The sequence below is a fragment of the Vigna radiata genome, chromosome 9, assembly GCF_000741045.1.
Source record: "Vigna radiata var. radiata cultivar VC1973A chromosome 9, Vradiata_ver6, whole genome shotgun sequence".
NCBI classification, from domain to species: domain Eukaryota; kingdom Viridiplantae; phylum Streptophyta; class Magnoliopsida; order Fabales; family Fabaceae; genus Vigna; species Vigna radiata.
This window is the reverse complement of record NC_028359.1, coordinates 12,053,949-12,073,236: the sequence shown is the minus strand read 5'-3', so window position 1 is coordinate 12,073,236 and position 19,288 is coordinate 12,053,949. Positions and strand designations below refer to the sequence as shown.

The 19,288-nt window shown below is 35.2% G+C and overlaps 2 protein-coding genes across 2 annotated transcripts; one reads left to right on the top strand and one right to left on the bottom strand.

Moving 5' to 3' along the window:
* The first annotated feature begins 10,182 nt into the window (after positions 1-10,182).
* LOC106773010 (transcription factor MYB1) lies at positions 10,183-15,963 on the top strand. The gene is made up of 2 exons (XM_014659671.2): positions 10,183-10,592; positions 14,822-15,963. The coding sequence occupies exons 1-2, from the start codon at positions 10,319-10,321 to the stop codon at positions 15,604-15,606; spliced, it is 1,059 nt and encodes a 352-aa protein (XP_014515157.1). The 5' UTR covers positions 10,183-10,318; the 3' UTR covers positions 15,607-15,963.
* Positions 15,964-17,978: 2,015 nt separating this feature from the next.
* LOC106773355 (uncharacterized mitochondrial protein AtMg00810-like) lies at positions 17,979-18,392 on the bottom strand. The gene has a single exon (XM_014660054.1). It carries the CDS (start codon positions 18,390-18,392, stop codon positions 17,979-17,981), a length of 414 nt encoding a protein of 137 aa, XP_014515540.1.
* Positions 18,393-19,288: the final 896 nt, after the last annotated feature.

Sequence of the window (19,288 nt, the reverse complement as noted above, 5' to 3'; positions counted from 1 at the left end):
GGACGACCAAAATGTGACCACTGTGGCAAGCTAGGCCATAGAATTGATAGATGTTATGTGCTTCATGGACGCCCTCCTCGATTTGTAGCAATGGCTAACTTTTATCCAGCTCCTCGACCTCCTCAATCACCATCTGCAGACCATCCTACTTCATAAATACTGTAGACAACCCTGCAGTCTTCAACGAATTTCTTAGATGGTATGAGGATCGTCAACACTCTAGTTCCACTACATCTGCATCTGTTGCACGCACAGGTACACCTTTTGTTGGTCTGACTCACTCCCTCGGATCTTGGGTCCTTGACTTAGGCGCCACCGATCATATCATTGGTAACAAGTCCTTGTTTTCTTCCTTGTCATGTCCGGATAATTTACCCTCGGTCATAATGACTGATGGGTCTAGAGTCTCATCTCATGGTATTGGTACTGTTCATATCTTTCCGTCCATATCCATTGATCATGTACTTTATGTCCCTGGGTCTCCCTTCAATTTATTGTACATAAGTTGTCTAACTCGTTCCCTTTGTATTATTTCATTTACCAAAGATTTTGTTTGTTTGCAGGACCGAAGTTTGAAACACATGATTGGCACAGGATGTGAGTCTCATGGCCTATATCTTCTCTGCCCTTCTCCACATGCTGGCGTAATCATGAAGTCACCATTCCTTCTTCATGCTCAGTTAGGTCATCTCAGTCTTGCCAAACTACAACAACTTGTTCCGAGTTTGTTGAAGTTATCAAGTTTGTCGTGAGTCTTATCAGTTAGGAAAGCATACTCGTAGTTCCTTTCCTCGTAGTGTTTCACAACGAGCGTCGTCCCCTTTTTCATTAGTTCATTATGATATTTGCGGACCTAGTCGTGTTAAGTCCACTTTAGGATTTCAGTATTTTGTTACGTTTATTGATGACTATTCCAGATGTACTTGGTTGTTTTTAATGATAAATTGTTTTGAGTTGTTTTCTATTTTCCAATCATTTTTCAATGAAATAAAAACACAGTTTGGGGTTTCTATTCGAACTTTACGCACTGATAATGGTCGTGAATACCTTTCTCAACCGTTTAAACATTTTATGGCTTCTCATGGCATTCTTCACCAGATCTCATGTGCTTATACTCCTCAACAAAATGGGGTGGCTGAGCGCAAGAATAAACACATTATTGAAACAACTCGTACAATTTTAATCCATGGCCAAGTACCCTCGCGTTTTTGGGGTGAAGCAGTTCTCACTGCATGTTATCTCATAAACCGCATGTCCTCTTCTGTCCTAGATAACAAAATCCCTCATTCTGTCATATTTTCTCAAGACCCTTTACATCCATTACCTCTTAGAGTCTTTGGGTCTACATGTTTTGTTCATGATTTTAGTCCAGGTCTTGATAAGTTATCTCCTAGATCTCACAAATGTGTCTTCTTAGGATTTTCACGATCACAAAAGGGCTATAAGTGTTTTTTCCCTTCCCTCAATCGTCATTTTATCTCCGCTGATGTCACCTTTGATGAATCTTCGTTTTATTTTTCACATCTATCTTCTAGTTCTGTACCTCCACCTACTACTGTTGATATTCCTATTGTCTGTGATTCTTAAAACTCTCATTTCCCACAGGATCGTCCTTCAACTCCACCCATTTAGGTTTATAGTCGCCTCAATCGTCTCCCTCATGACTCACCTCCTGTGCCGCCTCCTGTGTCTCCTCCGGCTCCAGCAAATGAGTCTGACCTGCCTATTCCCTTCCGTAAAGATATACGCTCTACTCGTAACCCTTCCCCCCATTATACTATTCTTAGTTACCACATATTATCTCCATCTTTTTACACATGTCTCTCATCCATTTCTTCTGTGTCAATTCCCAAGTCTGTGGGTGATGCCTTAACTCATCCTGGTTGACATCAAGCCATGCTGGATGAATTAAGTGCTTTACAGAAAAGTGGAACTTGGGAGCTTGTCCAATTACCATCTGGAAAGTCTGTTGTTGGTTGCAGGTGGGTGTATGCTATCAAAGTTGGCCTTGATGGTACAATTGATCGTTTGAAGGCTCGACTGGTTGCCAAAGGCTACACACATATTTTTGGTTTGGATTATGGTGATACTTTCTCTCTAGTGGCGAAAGTGACCTTTGTTCGCCTATTCATTGCCATGGTCGCTCTTCGACAATGGCCTCTTTACCAACTTGATGTCAAAAATGCTTTCCTTAATGGTGATTTGCATGAAGAAATTTATATGGAGCAACCGCCCAACTTTGTTGCTCAGGGGGAGTCTTCTGGATTGGTATGTCGTCTTCGTAAATCCTTATATGGCCTAAAACAGTTTCCTCGGGCCTGGTTTGGTAAATTCAGCAGTGTTGTTCAATAGTTTGGTATGTCTCGCAGTGAAGCAAATCATTCAGTGTTCTATCGCCACTCAAGTGCTGGATGTATCTACTGAATAGTGTATGTTGATGACATTGTTCTCACAAGAAGTGACTATCTTGGGCATCTATCAGATGAAACAACACCTTTGTCACCATTTTCAAACCAAAGATCTTGGCAAACTCCAGTACTTTTGGGTATTGAAGTAGCACAATCCAATGATGGTATTGTCATATCTCAAAGGAAGTATGCGTTAGATATCTTGGAGGAAACAGGGTTAATGAACTGTAAATCTATTGAGACACCTATGGATCCTAACATCAAACTCCTACCAAATAAGGGGGAGCCTTTCTCAGATCCTAAACGATATAGAAGATTAGTTGGTAAATTAAACTATCTTACTGTTACGCATCCTAACATTTCCTTCGCAGTTAATGTGGTGAGTCAATTTCTAAACTCCTTATGTAAAGACCATTGGGATGCAGTTGTTCGCATACTGAAGTATATTAAAGGATCACCTAGAAAAGGTTTGTTATATGGTTCTAACAACAAAGATCGTTTGCTATTCAGATGCTGATTGGGCTGGTTCCCCTTTTGATAGGAGGTCTACTTCTGGATATTGTGTCTCTATTGGTGGCAACCTGATATCTTGGAAAAGTAAGAAGCAAAGTNTTGTGGCTAGGTCCAGCGCAGAAGCAGAATATAGAGTTATGGCATCAGCTACTTGTGAGCTTGTATGGCTTAAAAAATTACTTAATGAATTGAAATTTGGAGATGTCACTCACATGAAAGTTATATGTGATAATCAAGTTGCTCTTCATATTAGCTTTAACCCTGTCTTCCATGAGAGAACCAAGCACATTGAAGTTGATTATCATTTTATTAGAGAAAAAATCATATCCGGAGATATCAAGACTGAGTTCGTTAACTCAAGTAACCAATTGGCAAACATATTCACTAAGTCCTTGCGAGGACCTAGAATTAATTATCTTTGTAACAAGCTTGGAACATATGATTTATATGCTCCAGCTTGAGGGGGAGTGTTAGATATTAAGTTGTGTTTATGTTAATTAGGGAAACATAGACCCTATGCTTATTATGTTATTTTTGCATATTCATTTGTATTTGGGCTTAGTCCACATTCTTATTATTATAAATACATTACCCTATGTGTATGCAAAGACACACAAGGGAGATTTCTCTTCATCTCTTCCCTATTTCACACTAAGAAACAAGCTTTTGTAGCCCTATCCACCATAGAGGCTGAATATATTGTTGCAAGTGTTGTGCCCAAATATTATGGATGAAACAACAATTAGAGGATTTTGATATTTATCTTGACCATATACCTCTTAAGTGTGATAACACCAGTGCCATCAATCTTACTACGAATCTCATTATGCACTTTAGAACCAAACATATAGAGATTAGGCACCACTTTCTTAAAAACCATACCCAAAAGGGGGATTGTGAGATAGAGTATGTTGATACCAAGCACTAATTAACAGACATTTTCAACAAAGCATTGTCCAAGGATAGATTTTGAAAGCCAGATATGCGGTCTACTCTACCAGACTCAAAGGAATAGATATTATTTTGGATGATGATATTTGGACCATCGTGGCTCAACTTCAACTTGATGAAGATGCGATGATACTAACCCAGGGGCTCAAAGGCTTCAACAAAATCATAGTGTTTCGTTCATTCCTGAAAAACACTGGGGTGCAAGTGAATAGGAAGAAGTTATTGATGGGTGGCCTTAAGGGAAATGAAAGTTTTATCCACTACTTGATTGTGTGGTTGTTGTGTCCCCGTGCTTCAAATCATGCTCAATCCTTAGAAGCTGACCTGATGATCATTTATGGGATAGTCAATGAAATTAAGATTCATGGGACAAGCCTCATCCGCAACACCATGATGAAGGCTAAGAGGTTTACACATTATCCTCTTCCCTATGCTTTGTTGGTTTCTAGAATTTATGAGTATAAGGGAGTAGATGTCTCAACTGAGGCATTCTAAGCACGCATCTCTAAAACAAGATTGACAGTTCTACTCTCTGTCAAATGGGATTCATCTTACAAGGCAATACCTACGTCCATCGTGATGATGTGGGGGAACCTAGAAGATGAAAATGACGACCAGGAGATGGATGACACTCATGATGAAGTGGGATCATCTACATCAGCATCAGCTAGTCACTCTTATTCCCTAGAGAGTCTATCTAGACAGTTATATGATATGTCTCTTCTTCAAGCCTCTAGGCATGAGGAAGTTTGCTCTCTTCTTAGGGGATTAGATGATAAGGTCCATACTCTGTAGGGGTTAGTCCAACCTCTAGATGCTGATGATAGTGATGAGTAGTTGTAACCCTTATGCATTTTATTTGAATTTTGTATCTCTCTTATGTTATGTTATGTTTTATTCTATTTAATAAAATAAATTTGTCTTAGTGCTTATTTTATCCATGACTTATATGAAGGGGGAGATCTCCAATTTAGGGGGAGATTTTTTTACATACATAACTCTTTTTAATAATGATAAAAAAGGGAAGAAATATGTTTAACGACTTAATTATATTTATCTCTTGTCTACTAATCCCTCTTCTTTAAGTTATGTAGGAGTTACAAATCAATACAGGTTACAAAAAGCTTTGAAAAATTTTTTTTTTTATCACCATCAAAAGTGTTGGGAAAGAGGTAGACTTCGTTTTTACACCAAGAGGGGGGGGGGGGGGAACTGGTGATGTTTCAAAAACAAAATCTTTTCGCAATCTTTAATCAAAAGTATGAAGCTTTTTGATCTTTCTTGAAATGTAAGTGATGAAAATTTATATGCAGCGGAAAAACGTAGTTGACTACGTAAAAGATAAAGTCGACTGGAATTAAAGAGTGCAGGGATAGAGAAAAGCAAACACTGGTTTTTTTACTGGTTCGGCCAACAATGCCTACATCCAGTGTCCTTCCAACCCAAGAAGCAAATGCACTATATAGGTTGCGATTTTTACAACAAGGAATTTATAGAAGACCTCATGTCAATCAAGAAGCACTTTCTTTGTGCAGTTTCTAATCACACAGTCAGCGCATAAGCCTTCTCCCTTTGAATCTCTCTCAAGATAGATCACCACCGTCTTTTTGGAGAATTCTTGGAGCTGTTAACATAGAGAATTCAATCTGAAACAAGAATGAAAATGTTAGATCATCAAAAGTCTCTTAACAACTCATGTTCAGCCAATTTATAGTTTTCTGTCAGTCATATTGTTTCTCAGTCGAATAGCCTACTAATTCAGTCGACTGTATTATTACAGTTATAACAAACAGTCAACATAGAGGCTCTCAGTCAACATGAATCAACAAACATTCAATGCAATTGACCAAGTCATCAATGCTTAACTAACTTTTAAAAATATAGTCGTTGGAACGTGTAAGCATAACAGAATTCCAAAACAGATCAATAATACAGTCGAATGTACACAGACCAAAGTCGACTGACACAATTGTACAAAGGTTTTAAAATAGTCGAATCCATTACAGATGTATTCGACTGGACTAGAACTTTGTCATACAATTATAAGTTTATAAAAGTGCTTGTGATTTTTCACTTTCCAGAATGTGCAGTAAAATATTTTTGATAAAGCAGTTCACATTGCACATAATCATATAAGCATGTTCCACAAATATATCACACAATCAACATAGGAACATACATCACAATACATCAAACATGTTCAACAAATATAACAATCAATACAGCAGAGAACATGTAATGCAATAATACATGTACTATTATTAAGCATAGTGTTGTCATCATAAAAAACTAGATTGATATAGAGTTTGTGTTGTCAACAATCTCAACAAAAAGGGGGGAGATTGTTAGCATAAAGTTAAAGAGCAGAAATTTTGATAATGTCTCGAAATCAAGTCTCAAGTGCTCTTATTGTAGGAAGATCTTCATGTTCAACAAATATATCACACAAATATATCACATTGCACATAATCATATAAGCATGTTCCACAAATATATCACACAATCAACATAGGGACATACATCACAATACATCAAACATGTTCAACAAATATAACAATCAATACAACAGAGAACATGTAATGCAACAATACATGTACTATTATTAAGCATAGTGTTGTTATCATCAAAAACTAGATTGATATAGAGTTTGTGTTGTCAACAATCTCAACAAAAAAGGGGGAGATTGTTAGCATAAAGTTAAAGAGCAGAAATTTTGATAATGTCTCGAAATCAAGTCTCAAGTGCTCTTATTGTAGGAAGATCTTCATGAAGACTTNTTTTTATATTAAAGCTTTTGTAATTTAGTAGATTGATGTATAGGATGTGGTTTATATTTGATTATGTGTATTGTTTGCCTTAGGTAGCATTTAAAATCGTTTTGAATAAGAAAACCTCATTTTATACTAAAAAAATAGACTATCACTTATGATAATCGATTATCAATAATCGATTATGACTTGCCATAATTGATTATCAATAATCGATTATGACTTGCCATAATTGACTATCACGAGCAATTATGAGTTTTTTCAAGCAAGTTTTTCACCGTTGTGCATTCATTGGTGCATAATTGATTACCATATCTGGATAATCGATTACTACATGCTAAATAGTTGACAACGGATTTTTGGAGGTATTTTTGAGTGAGATCTCTATAAATTTGATTGGAATTCTCATTCTAAAATATAACATATGAAATAAGTGTATTTCAAAATTCTTATTTGCTGTGTGTGGCGATAAGTGTTCTAGGGTTTGTGTAACTATTGTGCTAAGGCTTTTAGAACTTGGCGTGTTGGCATAGAGCGAGAACTTTCACTGCGAGTGTGATTGAGTGTTGTTGTTGTTGTTGAGTTGAAAGCTTGTCATGCTTTGTGAAGATTCAAAAGAGGTGGTCATCCTTCGTGAAGCATTCGGAGGAGGTATTCATTCCTTGTGGGTTACAAGAGAAGTGAGTTTCATCTCTTGGGGTAACAAGAGGGGTGTTCTAACCTTCAACTTGTTTATTTTCTTTGTGATTGTAACAATTTGTTGGTTTGTGCTAGTGAAGCGTTATTTCTCGGTTGAGATTAACAACTAGATGTAGGATCTGTGTGATTCGAACCGGTATAAAAATTACCTGTGCAATTTTCTCTCTTCCTTACTCTTTAATTTTGTTTAAATTGTTTTAAGGAATTTTTATATTTAGGAGAAAATTATTAAAAGAACGATTTGTGATAACCATAGGACGTGTTAACCATTCTGCTGCACCGCTCTAACAATACACTTACCAATCATGTCACCATAGGACGTGGACACAAGTATATTTTAACTATTTCCCTAGTTGGCAAGCGACAAGGAAGTTGAGTCAGGATACTTAGTGTTCTTTTATCCTCATCTATCATGTTATCCTTTGACCACTCTTGGTATTTAGTTAGAGTGTTGGTCTAGTAGAAAGGGAATTTTGGGTTGCCGATCACATCATAAAAATGAGAATGCCTCTTATTAGTAACCATTACTTTGAGAAAACCATTTTTAAATTTCTTGAAAGATTGGAATAAGAACCCAACAAGCATGTCCTCAATGTACTCACCAATGAAAACCAAGTAATTGGATGCTAAGGACATGTATTATACAAATATAAGAAGCACTGATGTAGGGTTTAACCCCAATTATTTACATACAAGTTGGAATGTTTGCATGCAACTCCACTTGTTTGGGTGTAGTTGGGTACGAGCCACATTTAAAATGTGTAGTACCTCATTGTGAACTTGTCAAAGGGTAAGCAAACATGTAGCTAAATGAAAAAGGCTATGTATACATAAAAAAAAATTTTGGGATGACCTTATCGTCCATGGCAGACATAATTTATTGCACTTGACCTCTCATAGGTCATTATGTCTTTGAACGTGGCCCCTTCAAAGGTATATATACTATTCAACCATGGCCTCAACATATATTACCACCTAAACTTTGATGTATACATCTTAACCTTTAGGTCTACCCACTCGCATTTGCCCCTAGGTGGCCACATAAACTTAGCTGCCTCATTGAAAGGTTCCTCTCTCATCTCAATTATCACTTCTCTATTAATTGAAGATACCATTCATGGATGATTGCATGATGACTTACAACTACTTGACTCTAGAATATCCTTAATATACATACCAAAACTACTAGATGACAATATACTTTATGCTATGTGGAAATTAGATCATTTGTTACTCTCGACATAGATATTGGTACCACAAGAATAAGTGCTACAAGAACTCAAATGCATAATATGGTTTCACTATTTATAAATTTTTTCGTGACCTTTCACCTCCCCCTCTTTAATCTTAACCTTTACATCCTCTAAGATTTAATGATCAAGGAGTCACGACTATTGCACACTTCTAAGTCTAACACCCATCAATCAACCCTCTTTATCGACTACGCTTCTCGAGGTTTGGGGATAGTATACTTATAAGGTTACATAGTTAAAGAAATACAAATTTTCTTTGCAAATGGGATGAGAGCCAAAGGCCAATATCCTTATAACTAATGCAAATCCTATTATCCGACATTTGTGGAATTTTTTTGTAAGTCTTTGACATATATCATGTTAAAGCTTCAGGGGCTAATGTACTTCACACGTCAAGGTACATTTCGACCATGGCCTATTTATGGCTGAGTACATGTTGGCCAATTGAGTCGACATGTATCCAACCAATACATACTCAATTGTGATGTATTTATATCAACAAGATTGATTGACTATGATAATCCCCAATTTATGTAGGAAATAAAGGATTACTCCAAGATTAACATGTGATTAGGCCATGTGGTCGAGACCCATCTAGGTAAGGACCATGAACACTAATAAAATAACATGTACTATATGATACATTAATTACATTTATTAATTACTGCATATATTATCATATGATGCTTTTGGCTTACTTAAACATCATATCACTTTCTTCAAGCATAACTAGGAATGACAAAAATACCCATGTCCGCGGATATCCGCAGATAAAATCCACGACGGATAATTGATATTATGGGTAACGGATAACAGATATTTTAATATCCGCCTATAAACTGGTTGGGTATGACTATTATATTACCCATACCCATGAGTATCCATTACTCACAAAAAATAAAAATAAAAATTTAATATATATTTTATTACGTTAAATTTAATTAAAGTTAAAATTAAAATTAATTTATATTTTATGAAGTTAAATTTAATTAAAATTAAATTTTAATTTATATTTAATTTATATTTAATTTATATTATATTTTATTTTTTTGTAAATTTTATTTTTAAAATTTATAAAATATTTTTTAAAATATTTGCATATATCTATAACTACTCATAAATTTTAAAATACTCGTAAATATTTTTTAAACAAGTATCAATTTTGTGTTATGGATTGAATAGTAAGTAGGTACTATCCATATTCAAGTGGATCATTTACCATTTTTAGACATGTTCTTTATTTAAATTGAAGTGATAAGTATTTTTTAAAAAAGACTATTACGGAATATGTAAAATTAGAAGTGTTTGGAATTGAAAATCTTAATAGAGTATATTCCATCTTGAAAAAACATATTTTTTATATTTTTTAATCCTAATAAAGATTAATACTTACATGTTTCCTGCTGAATAATTTTACATATATTAAATTGAACCTTATTGAACTTTCATTTTCTTTAATAACTAAAAATCACATGCACACACAAGTATATATATGCACACACGTGTTTTCTAGTCTAGTATACATTAAAATGGTAGTAATTAAATGATGAAAACTGCATCAGTCCAGTGTGCGTAACTGAAGAAAGCGAGACAAGGGTAGAATTGTAATTAAATTATATTAACTCAAACCTCCCTTTGAAAGTGCTAAAACATGGGTCAAAAAGTGCCGAAACATTTGCTCTAGTTTCCTCTGTCTTTTCTTTCTCCACCTTAACTAACCTCACAGATGGAACCAGAAGAAACCGCCGCCACCGCCGTAGACGGAAGTGGTGACGAGGGACTGCTGTTGTTAGAGGGCAGTGATGTCGGCGGTGGCAAGGACAGAGTGAAGGGCCCTTGGTCGCCGGAAGAGGACGCCATTCTCAGTCGTCTCGTGAGCAAGTTCGGCGCCAGAAACTGGAGCCTCATCGCACGGGGGATCAGTGGAAGATCCGGCAAGTCGTGCCGTCTCCGGTGGTGCAACCAGCTTGACCCCTCCGTTAAGCGCAAACCCTTCACCGGTACGTGATCGATATTGGTACTGTGGGTTTGAATTTAAATTTGACTTTGTTTTTGTTTGATTTAATTTTAATGTTTTAGAATTGACCTTACGAATGGTTTGAATTTTCTTATCGTAATGTTTTTGTGTATGATCTTTTGTTTTTATAGTTTAATGGGTTATGTGGTTCTTTTTTGACTTTGCTTGGACATTTGGATTTGCTGTGTGCATTATTGTTTCTTTTATTGTTTCTTAATGGATAAAAATCCTGCCTTTTTATCTTCTTGTTATTTCAAGAATTATCGTAGTGTCATCTTAAGATGGTGATTGGTTGTTATTATTAGCTATAGGGTATAGCTATTACTCGCTGACTGATGCTGTGCCTGTGAGTATTAATGGCTATAAGGTATCTGCAATTCTTGATATTTTGGGACTGATGTTGTAGCCGTAATTGCAGTCGCAATGGCTCAACGTTGAGAGCAAAACCTTGACATTGCCGCCATGGTTGTGGTTGCAGATGTTTTTTTACAACCATAGTAATCCGTTTTCGTTTTATTTAATCATTTTTTTTAAAGGCCAAATTCTTGAAACGTTAGATTATTTGATATGCCTGTGTATATATTCCTATGATTTAGTGAGTTAACTAAAATGATGTCCCATCAAGTTAAATGAATAAATTTATGTCTTGGAGCCTTAGCTTAAGTAGTACCAATCTTTTTGGAAACTACACCTTAAATGTGATAAAATTTATAGATTAAAGAGAAGCAGCACTTCATGTAGTGGTTTACCGAATCACAAATGGAGACCAAAGAAGTGAACCATGCTTCCAAGGTACCCCTTATACAACTGAGCAGCTGCTTCAGTTTCCAGAATTAATGAATATGCTTTCTCTTCTACCAGAGCCAAGGCCACAATCTTATAAACTTTAGCAGCCCAATCAATTATATTACAATAACTAGCTATTCTCTGGAACCCATCAATGTCAGCTGCTCAAAGTTCAACCATGTTGGCTTTCCTACGGGCTAGTAATTGGGGAACATGTTTTGCCCCTTCTCACCAAGATTACCAAATCCTGCATTCATCAGTAAATCCATTTGCCATAAGGTACCTAATCTTTTGTACAAGCTTCAGAAACGACCTCTTTAGAACCTTTGAGCTGTCACCTTATCAAATTTATCTACATCAGATCTTATGTCTTCTTTCTCAAGAACTCAAGCAAGTGCCCTGCTAAACCTGCATGTTCATGAATGAGAGTTGATGGTAGGAGCTGGATCAGAATCATAAAGAAATCTGCCTTTACTGGAAAAGAATAGGGGAAAAGACAACAGAATTTTGAGGATCTGCAGCTCCCAATGCCCGAAGACCAAAACTCTTCTCAATTGACAAGACGGCTCTTTTCCCACCTCTCTTATTGATAGGAATTGTGCTTTATTTCTCTATTTGTCCCTGTCGCAACTAACTGACCGGATGAACCTTCAGATTTGGTTTCATCTATTGTACTTTCAAGAAATTCTCAACCTTGGGCTACCACCTCACTCAGTTTCCGCCATGAATGTTGGGAAATTAAATCTTTTTGGCCCAAGATTTTTTACTCATCTCAGAAGGACTCATAATGTCTTACTGTTATGATTCTGTTTTCTCCTCATTCACTCTGTTTATGTCTTGTGAAGCGTATGTTTAATTTCTTCATTCAGTGTCACCAGTAGTGGAATTCCTTCATTACCAACCATCTTTTTCTGAATCTTTGCCGAATTAGAGGACATGAGAAGTAATTTGTAATAGTTGATTCACTCCATGAAGAACTTCCCGTTGTTCTTCAAGGCTTCCATTCTGTTTTCGCTATCATCCTCAAGTATGTTGCTTGGATACAGGTATATTTTATGATTTTTTAAGATATAAAGGGTATGGTACACCTTTAGAAAATTTGTTATAGAAACTAGATCAAAATACTCTAAAGGGAAGGAACTCTCAGATGGAAAAATGCGAATTCTGTATAGAACTTGCAATGTAAAAAAGTTTACAAATACAATAACTAGCACTTCAAGGGTCCAAAACCTCCCACTAACAATCCTATTTTCTTCCTATCTCCCCAAGACTCGAAAATATACATATATATACCTACCTTCCCCTCACAACAACTATATAACCACTAATTGGTTTGTCAGATGCTTGAATTAAATCAATTAGATGTATTTTTTACCCTTATTTCTTCTTTCATAGACCTTCGTAATAGGAGGTCATATCCTAACAATGTACATATAGAAATAATATAATTTTATATGAAAATAACTACATTAACAAAAGTTTGTAATTCCATCATTTTCATCACAGCCTATACGCATCTTCATCTTCCTCATTGGATCTTTTGTCACGGACAGATCTTTCTTCCTTCCTTCACCATTAATTGAGTTTTCACCTTCTCAAATAACTTTTTGTTTTTCTTGAGATCACATAACATTCTTTTTTATCTCTTTGATGTCTAGTAGGTTATGTTTCAAAATGGCCAAATCCATCTTCACTTCCACATTCACTTTCCCTTGATCGTTGAAAATATTTACTTTTACACTCAAGTGACACAAAATTGTTAATGATTTACGAAAACGACATAGAAGACGAAATACCTACCTAGAAGACTCTCCTAAGCAACAAACCTGGAAGATTGTTCCATATAAATCTCTTCCTACACATTGTTGTTGAGGAATGCATTATTAACATCCAATTGATAAGAAGTGCAAAGACAAACAAGATGACTTTGACGAAGAAGATTACCAACAGTGATGGACATCGGCCAATAGTGGCGTACAACTCTTAGGGTGGTTGACTGAGACGATCAAAATTGTGTTTTCGTTGGTCAAAATTGTAACTTTGACGGTGGCGACAGACAACGGAAGATTCTTTCTAAGAAAGTCTATAAATAGTTTCTCTTTGGGAGGTGTTAAGGGTCTTCTTTTTATTTACTAAGAGTCTTTGACTATTGTGATAGGGAATACCCTCTGTGAAAGGAAGCTATTTCCTTTGTAAACATTAGCTTTTACATTTAATAGAGAATAATTTAGTTTGTTAGTTTATCTTTGCTTCTTTGTCTTTGTTTTCTCATCTCTATTTCAAGGTGCCTAACATGGCCAAACTATAATAAATAGATGGGTGCAAACCTCATCTCACCAAGTTGATTTTGTGAGTTTGAATTTAATTTACAGTCTACTTTCATAAGAGCAAGAATAAAACTCAAAGTGTTAGACGAGGGCCAACACAAGCAATGGAGCATGTGATTGAGTTCGACAAAAAGTGATAAACCTTACTACGGCTTAGCATGCTTCAAATCATCTTGAAAGAGAGGAGTACTTTTGAGAACATAAGACACATGTGATGCTTGAGAATGAGGCTCGTCAAAAAGTTTGTTTTCAATCAATTTCCAAGAATAACTTTAGTATGATATCATAGCACTTGTAGTTATTTTCTTCAGTAAATGATGCCTATTGTAGTTGGCGATATGAAATTGAAGGCTTCATTGAGGTTGACAACACATTGAAAGGAAATATAAACACTCGGTCAATTTTATTGAAGAACAGTGTGGCCAATACCTATTGTACTATATCTAAGCTTTTGACCTGTTGTGAATTTCATTTATATTAGTTATTCTAATTTTTTATCGCAAGTAATATTCTGTCTCATTCATCATACTTTTTTTCCGGAAGCACCGACTATGATATATTCACTTCACTAATTGTTTTTGTTAGATATAATATCTTTATTTTATATTTATGTTTTATCTTTAGTTAGTTTGTTATTATTTCTTATTTGTATTTTGGACTTAGTCCATATTTCTTCTATTATAAATAGAAGATTCTATATGTATATTCAAAATAAAAAAGAAATTAATCCTATACATACTTTTTCAATATATTCAACCGTTTTTATATCAACATTTGTTGCGTTGTCTTAAACAACTTCTGTCTTAGAACAACTTTTGTCTTCGAACAACATTTCTCTTTAAATAAGACAATTTCTTTTTTTGTGAGCAGATATGCTCAGCCAGGTACAAATTATAAGTGTCTACACTATGTGACCAATTCGAGGCACAATAAATCCATTATTCAACAAACATGCATTGCATTGAAATATGTTTGTAATGTGTTGTGTCCTACACTAGAATTGTGTTATATATTTGTTTAGAAACTACGAGGTATCATCTATCATGTCGTATCATGCCACTCCTAAAGATATAAGCTTGCAAAATACAATTCTTTTCAGATGAGGAGGACAGAATCATAGTTGCTGCTCATGCAATCCATGGCAACAAATGGGCAGCCATTGCCAGGCTTCTGCCCGGAAGAACAGATAATGCCATTAAGAACCACTGGAATTCCACTCTGAGGCGTCGCGGAGTTGAACTTGATAAGATTAAATTAGAATCTGGTAACTTCATGGAAGATGCCAGCTTGGAGAAAGCAAAAGCATCCTCGGAAGACACTCTATCATGTGGGGATGTTTCTTTGAAATCCTCAGAAGGGAGAGATGTCAGTTCTGTAGATATCATGGATGATAAATCTGATGGTAAAGCACAAGCTGAGGGCCAATTACACCACAAAGTCAAGGATCCACCAACCCTTTTTCGGCCAGTAGCTCGTGTAAGTGCTTTCAACGTTTATCACTCAAATGATGTTATACAGCCTTCAACATCAATTCAAAGACCTGTCCCGAAGCAAGGTCCCATTTTACAATCGTCAAGACCAGATATGGAATTTTGTAGAATGGTTGAAGGAATTTGTGGTGATCAGGCAATACCTCACCAGTGTGGCCATGGTTGCTGTGCTTCTCCAAATGGTAGAAAGTCCGAAAGCTCTTTGTTGGGACCGGAATTCATCGAATTCTCTGAACCCCCATCTTTCCCAAATTTTGAGTTGGCTGCAATTGCTGCAGACATCAGTAACCTTGCTTGGCTTAAAAGTGGATTGGAGAATAGTAGTGTGAAAATGATGGGAAACACGTCTGGCAGTGCAATGCCAAATGGATCTCGAATACATATTGGCCATTAGATTGCCGAATAAATCATCATTGGTCCTCCGTGAGTACTGGATAATGGGCATGATGCAGGCTAAGTGATGATTGTCTGTTTTCCTTGCAAATGTAACAAGGCAACCAAAGTTAAGTGAATCGATGCTGTGATGTAAATGGATTCACTAGGTAAAAGTAGAATGTGGGATTCACTAGGTACTACATGATTTTGAAACTAACAAAAATTACTTGCATTTCTATCTATTTTGAGTTGATGCTCTTGTGCTTACTTTGTAACTGTGAGTGAAACAATGCCGAAGGTTTTATGGTTATTTTCTGCTGCAAGTCGCCAAGGTTTTATACTAATATGAAATGGAAATAGGAAGTACTTATTAGTATATTTTTATGAACTCATTTTCTAATTGTTTTTTTTATTTAAATATATGACTTTACTTATTAATGATTTTATTAATTTGTGATAAATTTTAACTAATAATAGAGATATGTTAGTAGGAATGTGTTGGCGAGTGAAAAACCTAGAATACGTTAGAACTACCGAACTCTTGCTATTTTAGAATTGGTTAACATCGGTTTACATGCTATAATCATTATTATTTTAGTGCAACACTAGAATAGTAACTTAATTTCCGTCACTAATGCAATGCAAAAGTTGCTTAAACTTTCTAGATGTTTTTATCCTCTTCCTGGGGAAAATTTTTAGCATGTCCAATTAAGAGATGTTTAAGGGTTGCATGGAGCAACTATTCTTCTGGAGGGATTTCATGTGCTTCTATGCTGTTTCTTTTAGCAATTTAGCCTATAAATGAAGTCTAAATTTTAAAAAAATGAAATGTAAATTATGAATAGTTTGGAAATCCTTAAAGTGTAAGTTGATGAATAATAACGTGACTAAGCAAGAATAACAAATTATATCATCTTTGTTTAATTATGTAATATTCGATGGTATAATATCATCCTTTTTTGTACATGACAATATCTAGGTCATACAACTAATCATAAATTCAAAGGTATACTCGTTAATCTCTTGCATATGGCAATATCTAGGTCATACAACTAATCATAAATCACTTCACTAAAATAACTAATAACTCTTTGCTTATACAAAACTAAATAATTAATCAAAATTATAACATTATGAATTTATAATATATAAAATGTCTATTTTGCTCTTATGAATTTATAATATATTATCACTTTCTTCGTTTTTCCTTGTTTCTTCTCCGTCTCTATCTTCGAAACCTTTTTTCATCTTGAGTCTTTGATGATCATCAAAGCTTTAGAAGCTTTGTAACATAAGCAGGTTCTTCACTTATTTAATAGAGGTATGAGTAGTTATTTAGTGGAGGTATGAATTTTGGTTGTGGTCGCCAATGGGGTGGGTTCAGACAGATTTATTTAGGATTCTTTTAACTTTCCGGATTTATGAATCCGAAAAAGATATTCCGGAGTGATAAATCTGGAAAAGGTTTGTGTCTGTGGTGTGTTTTGAGACCACAAAGAGATGAGCTCAGATGTTAGATGGTACAAGGTAGGACTTGTCATCAAGTTGCATGAGAGCAATCCGACCCTTCTATTTCTAGTGTGTCTTTTCCTTCCATTCTTCCTTCCCAATGCTGCAACTTTCTCTCCTTGCCTTGTTCATTCTTATTCCATCTTTTCTATTCTCTTCTCCACCATCTACATCTCCTGTTTACCATCAACATCAGATTAAAACACAACCACAACCATTTAATCATCATATGTTTAAGAGTTAAACTTACGTGAACGTGACCGGTTTATGTGTCTTGCTGAGATGATAACAGAAACAGAGTAACAGAAAAATGAAAAATGCATGTAGGTTTTTAGAGAATAAAAACAGAAGAATATTGGCTGGTTGGAAGTATATTTTATTATTGAGTGCAACTTAATTTAAATACATAAAGAAATAACTAATTAGAATATCACATCTCGTGATTCTAACAATCACTACTAATAACGTGCCTACAAAATAGGAAATAATTGATCCACTAATAACCATTGACTAATTAAAATAAATAAATCTTCAATTTTCCTAAAATCATGCAACTAACAAGGCAGTTCTCAACACTCCTCCTTGCCTTGGAGGGTGCAGACTCCTAGCTTATTCCTTAGGGTTGAGTGAAAAAAGATTTGGTAAATATGCCAGCAGCTTGGTCTTTAGTGCAAAAGTAGACTAAACATGCCTTGCCACTTTCTTGAACTTCTCTTAAGTGAAACAACTTCACATTAAAATGCTTGGTCTTCCCATGAAATACAGGTTTATGTGAGATTGAAATTGTTGCTTGATTATCAACAAAAACTTTTGTGCATTTATCTTGCTTCATACCCAAATCTGTTAAAATATTCCTCAACCAAATAACTTGATTCACAACTACTACAGTTGAATAAACTCAGCTTCTACGGTTGACTGAGCTACAATCTCTTGCTTCTTGGAGCACCAAGAGAAAACACCTGGACCCATACTAAAGCAGTACCCTGAAGTACTCTTCATACCATCCAAGCTACCAACCCAATCACTGTCCGAAAAACCAAATAATTTAAAGTTTTGTACCTTGTAGTACTTAACTCCATAATTGACAGTTCCTTTGATGTATCTTACAACTCTCTTTGCTGCCTTCAAGTGCAATTCACTAGCACAATACATAAATCTGGACAGCAAGCTAACTGGGAATAAGATGTCAAGCCTTGTGGATGTAAGATACATTAGACACCCAATCAAGCTTCTAAAATAAGCTTCATCAACTTTATTTGTTCCATCCTCCTTGATAAGCTTCTCTTTTTTATTCATTTAAGTGTTCATTGGTTTGCATTCACCAAGGTGAAATTTCTTTAGAATCTCCTTTGCATATTTTTTCTAGCCAACAAAAATCTCATTCTTCTTTTGAGTGATCTCCATGCCCAGAAAATAAGTCATAAGACCAAGATTTGTCATCTCAAAGACCTTTTTCATTTCTTGCTTGAATTCTTCAATTAGTTCTAGATTGCTTCCTATCAGCAAGAGATCATCAACATATAATGAAATAATTAAAGTATCAGCACCATCATGTTTGATAAAGAGTAGTTTCAGATACACTCTTTTGAAAGCCCAAGTGCAGTAAATGATCATTAACTCTGTTGTACCACACTCTTGGGGCTTGCTTTAAACCATATAAAGCCTTTTTTAGCAAGTAGACTTTTTCTTCTTGTCCTTTGATAACAAAACCATTTGGTTGTTCAACATAAATTTTCTCCTGCAAAAAACCATTAAGGAAAGCTGACTTCACATCCATATGAAACACTTGCCACCCCTTTTGTGCTATAATGGCAAGTAGTAGCCTAATTGTATCATGTCTTGCTACTGGAGCAAAAGTATCTGAATAATCTGAATAATTGTATCATGAGGTGGCACTGATAGTGCCACGTGTCACTATCAGACCACGTGTCATTAGATTTGTCTCAATTTGGTACCTATATTTTTAATTTGTCTCAATTTGGTCCCTATATTCTTATTTTGTCTCAATTTAGTCCTATTTTTTTAAAAAAACTAAACAATTTTGTTTCTCTCCAAGTTCAAACAAAATTTTATTTGTATATAAATCTTTACAAAGAAATTTATACAAATTAATTTTTTTATTAGAAAAATAAAAAAATTAAAAACTAACATATGACACATTTTTATTTATATAGTAGTAAAGAAATCATTTA

Coding starts and splice junctions, on each gene's coding strand:
- LOC106773010 (XM_014659671.2), top strand. CDS start 10,319: ATGGAACCAGAAGAAACCGCCGCCACCGCCGTAGACGGAAGTGGTGAC. Junction 10,593..14,821: donor TAAGCGCAAACCCTTCACCG/GTACGTGATCGA, acceptor AATTCTTTTCAG/ATGAGGAGGACAGAATCATA.
- LOC106773355 (XM_014660054.1), bottom strand. CDS start 18,392: ATGAATAAAAAAGAGAAGCTTATCAAGGAGGATGGAACAAATAAAGTT.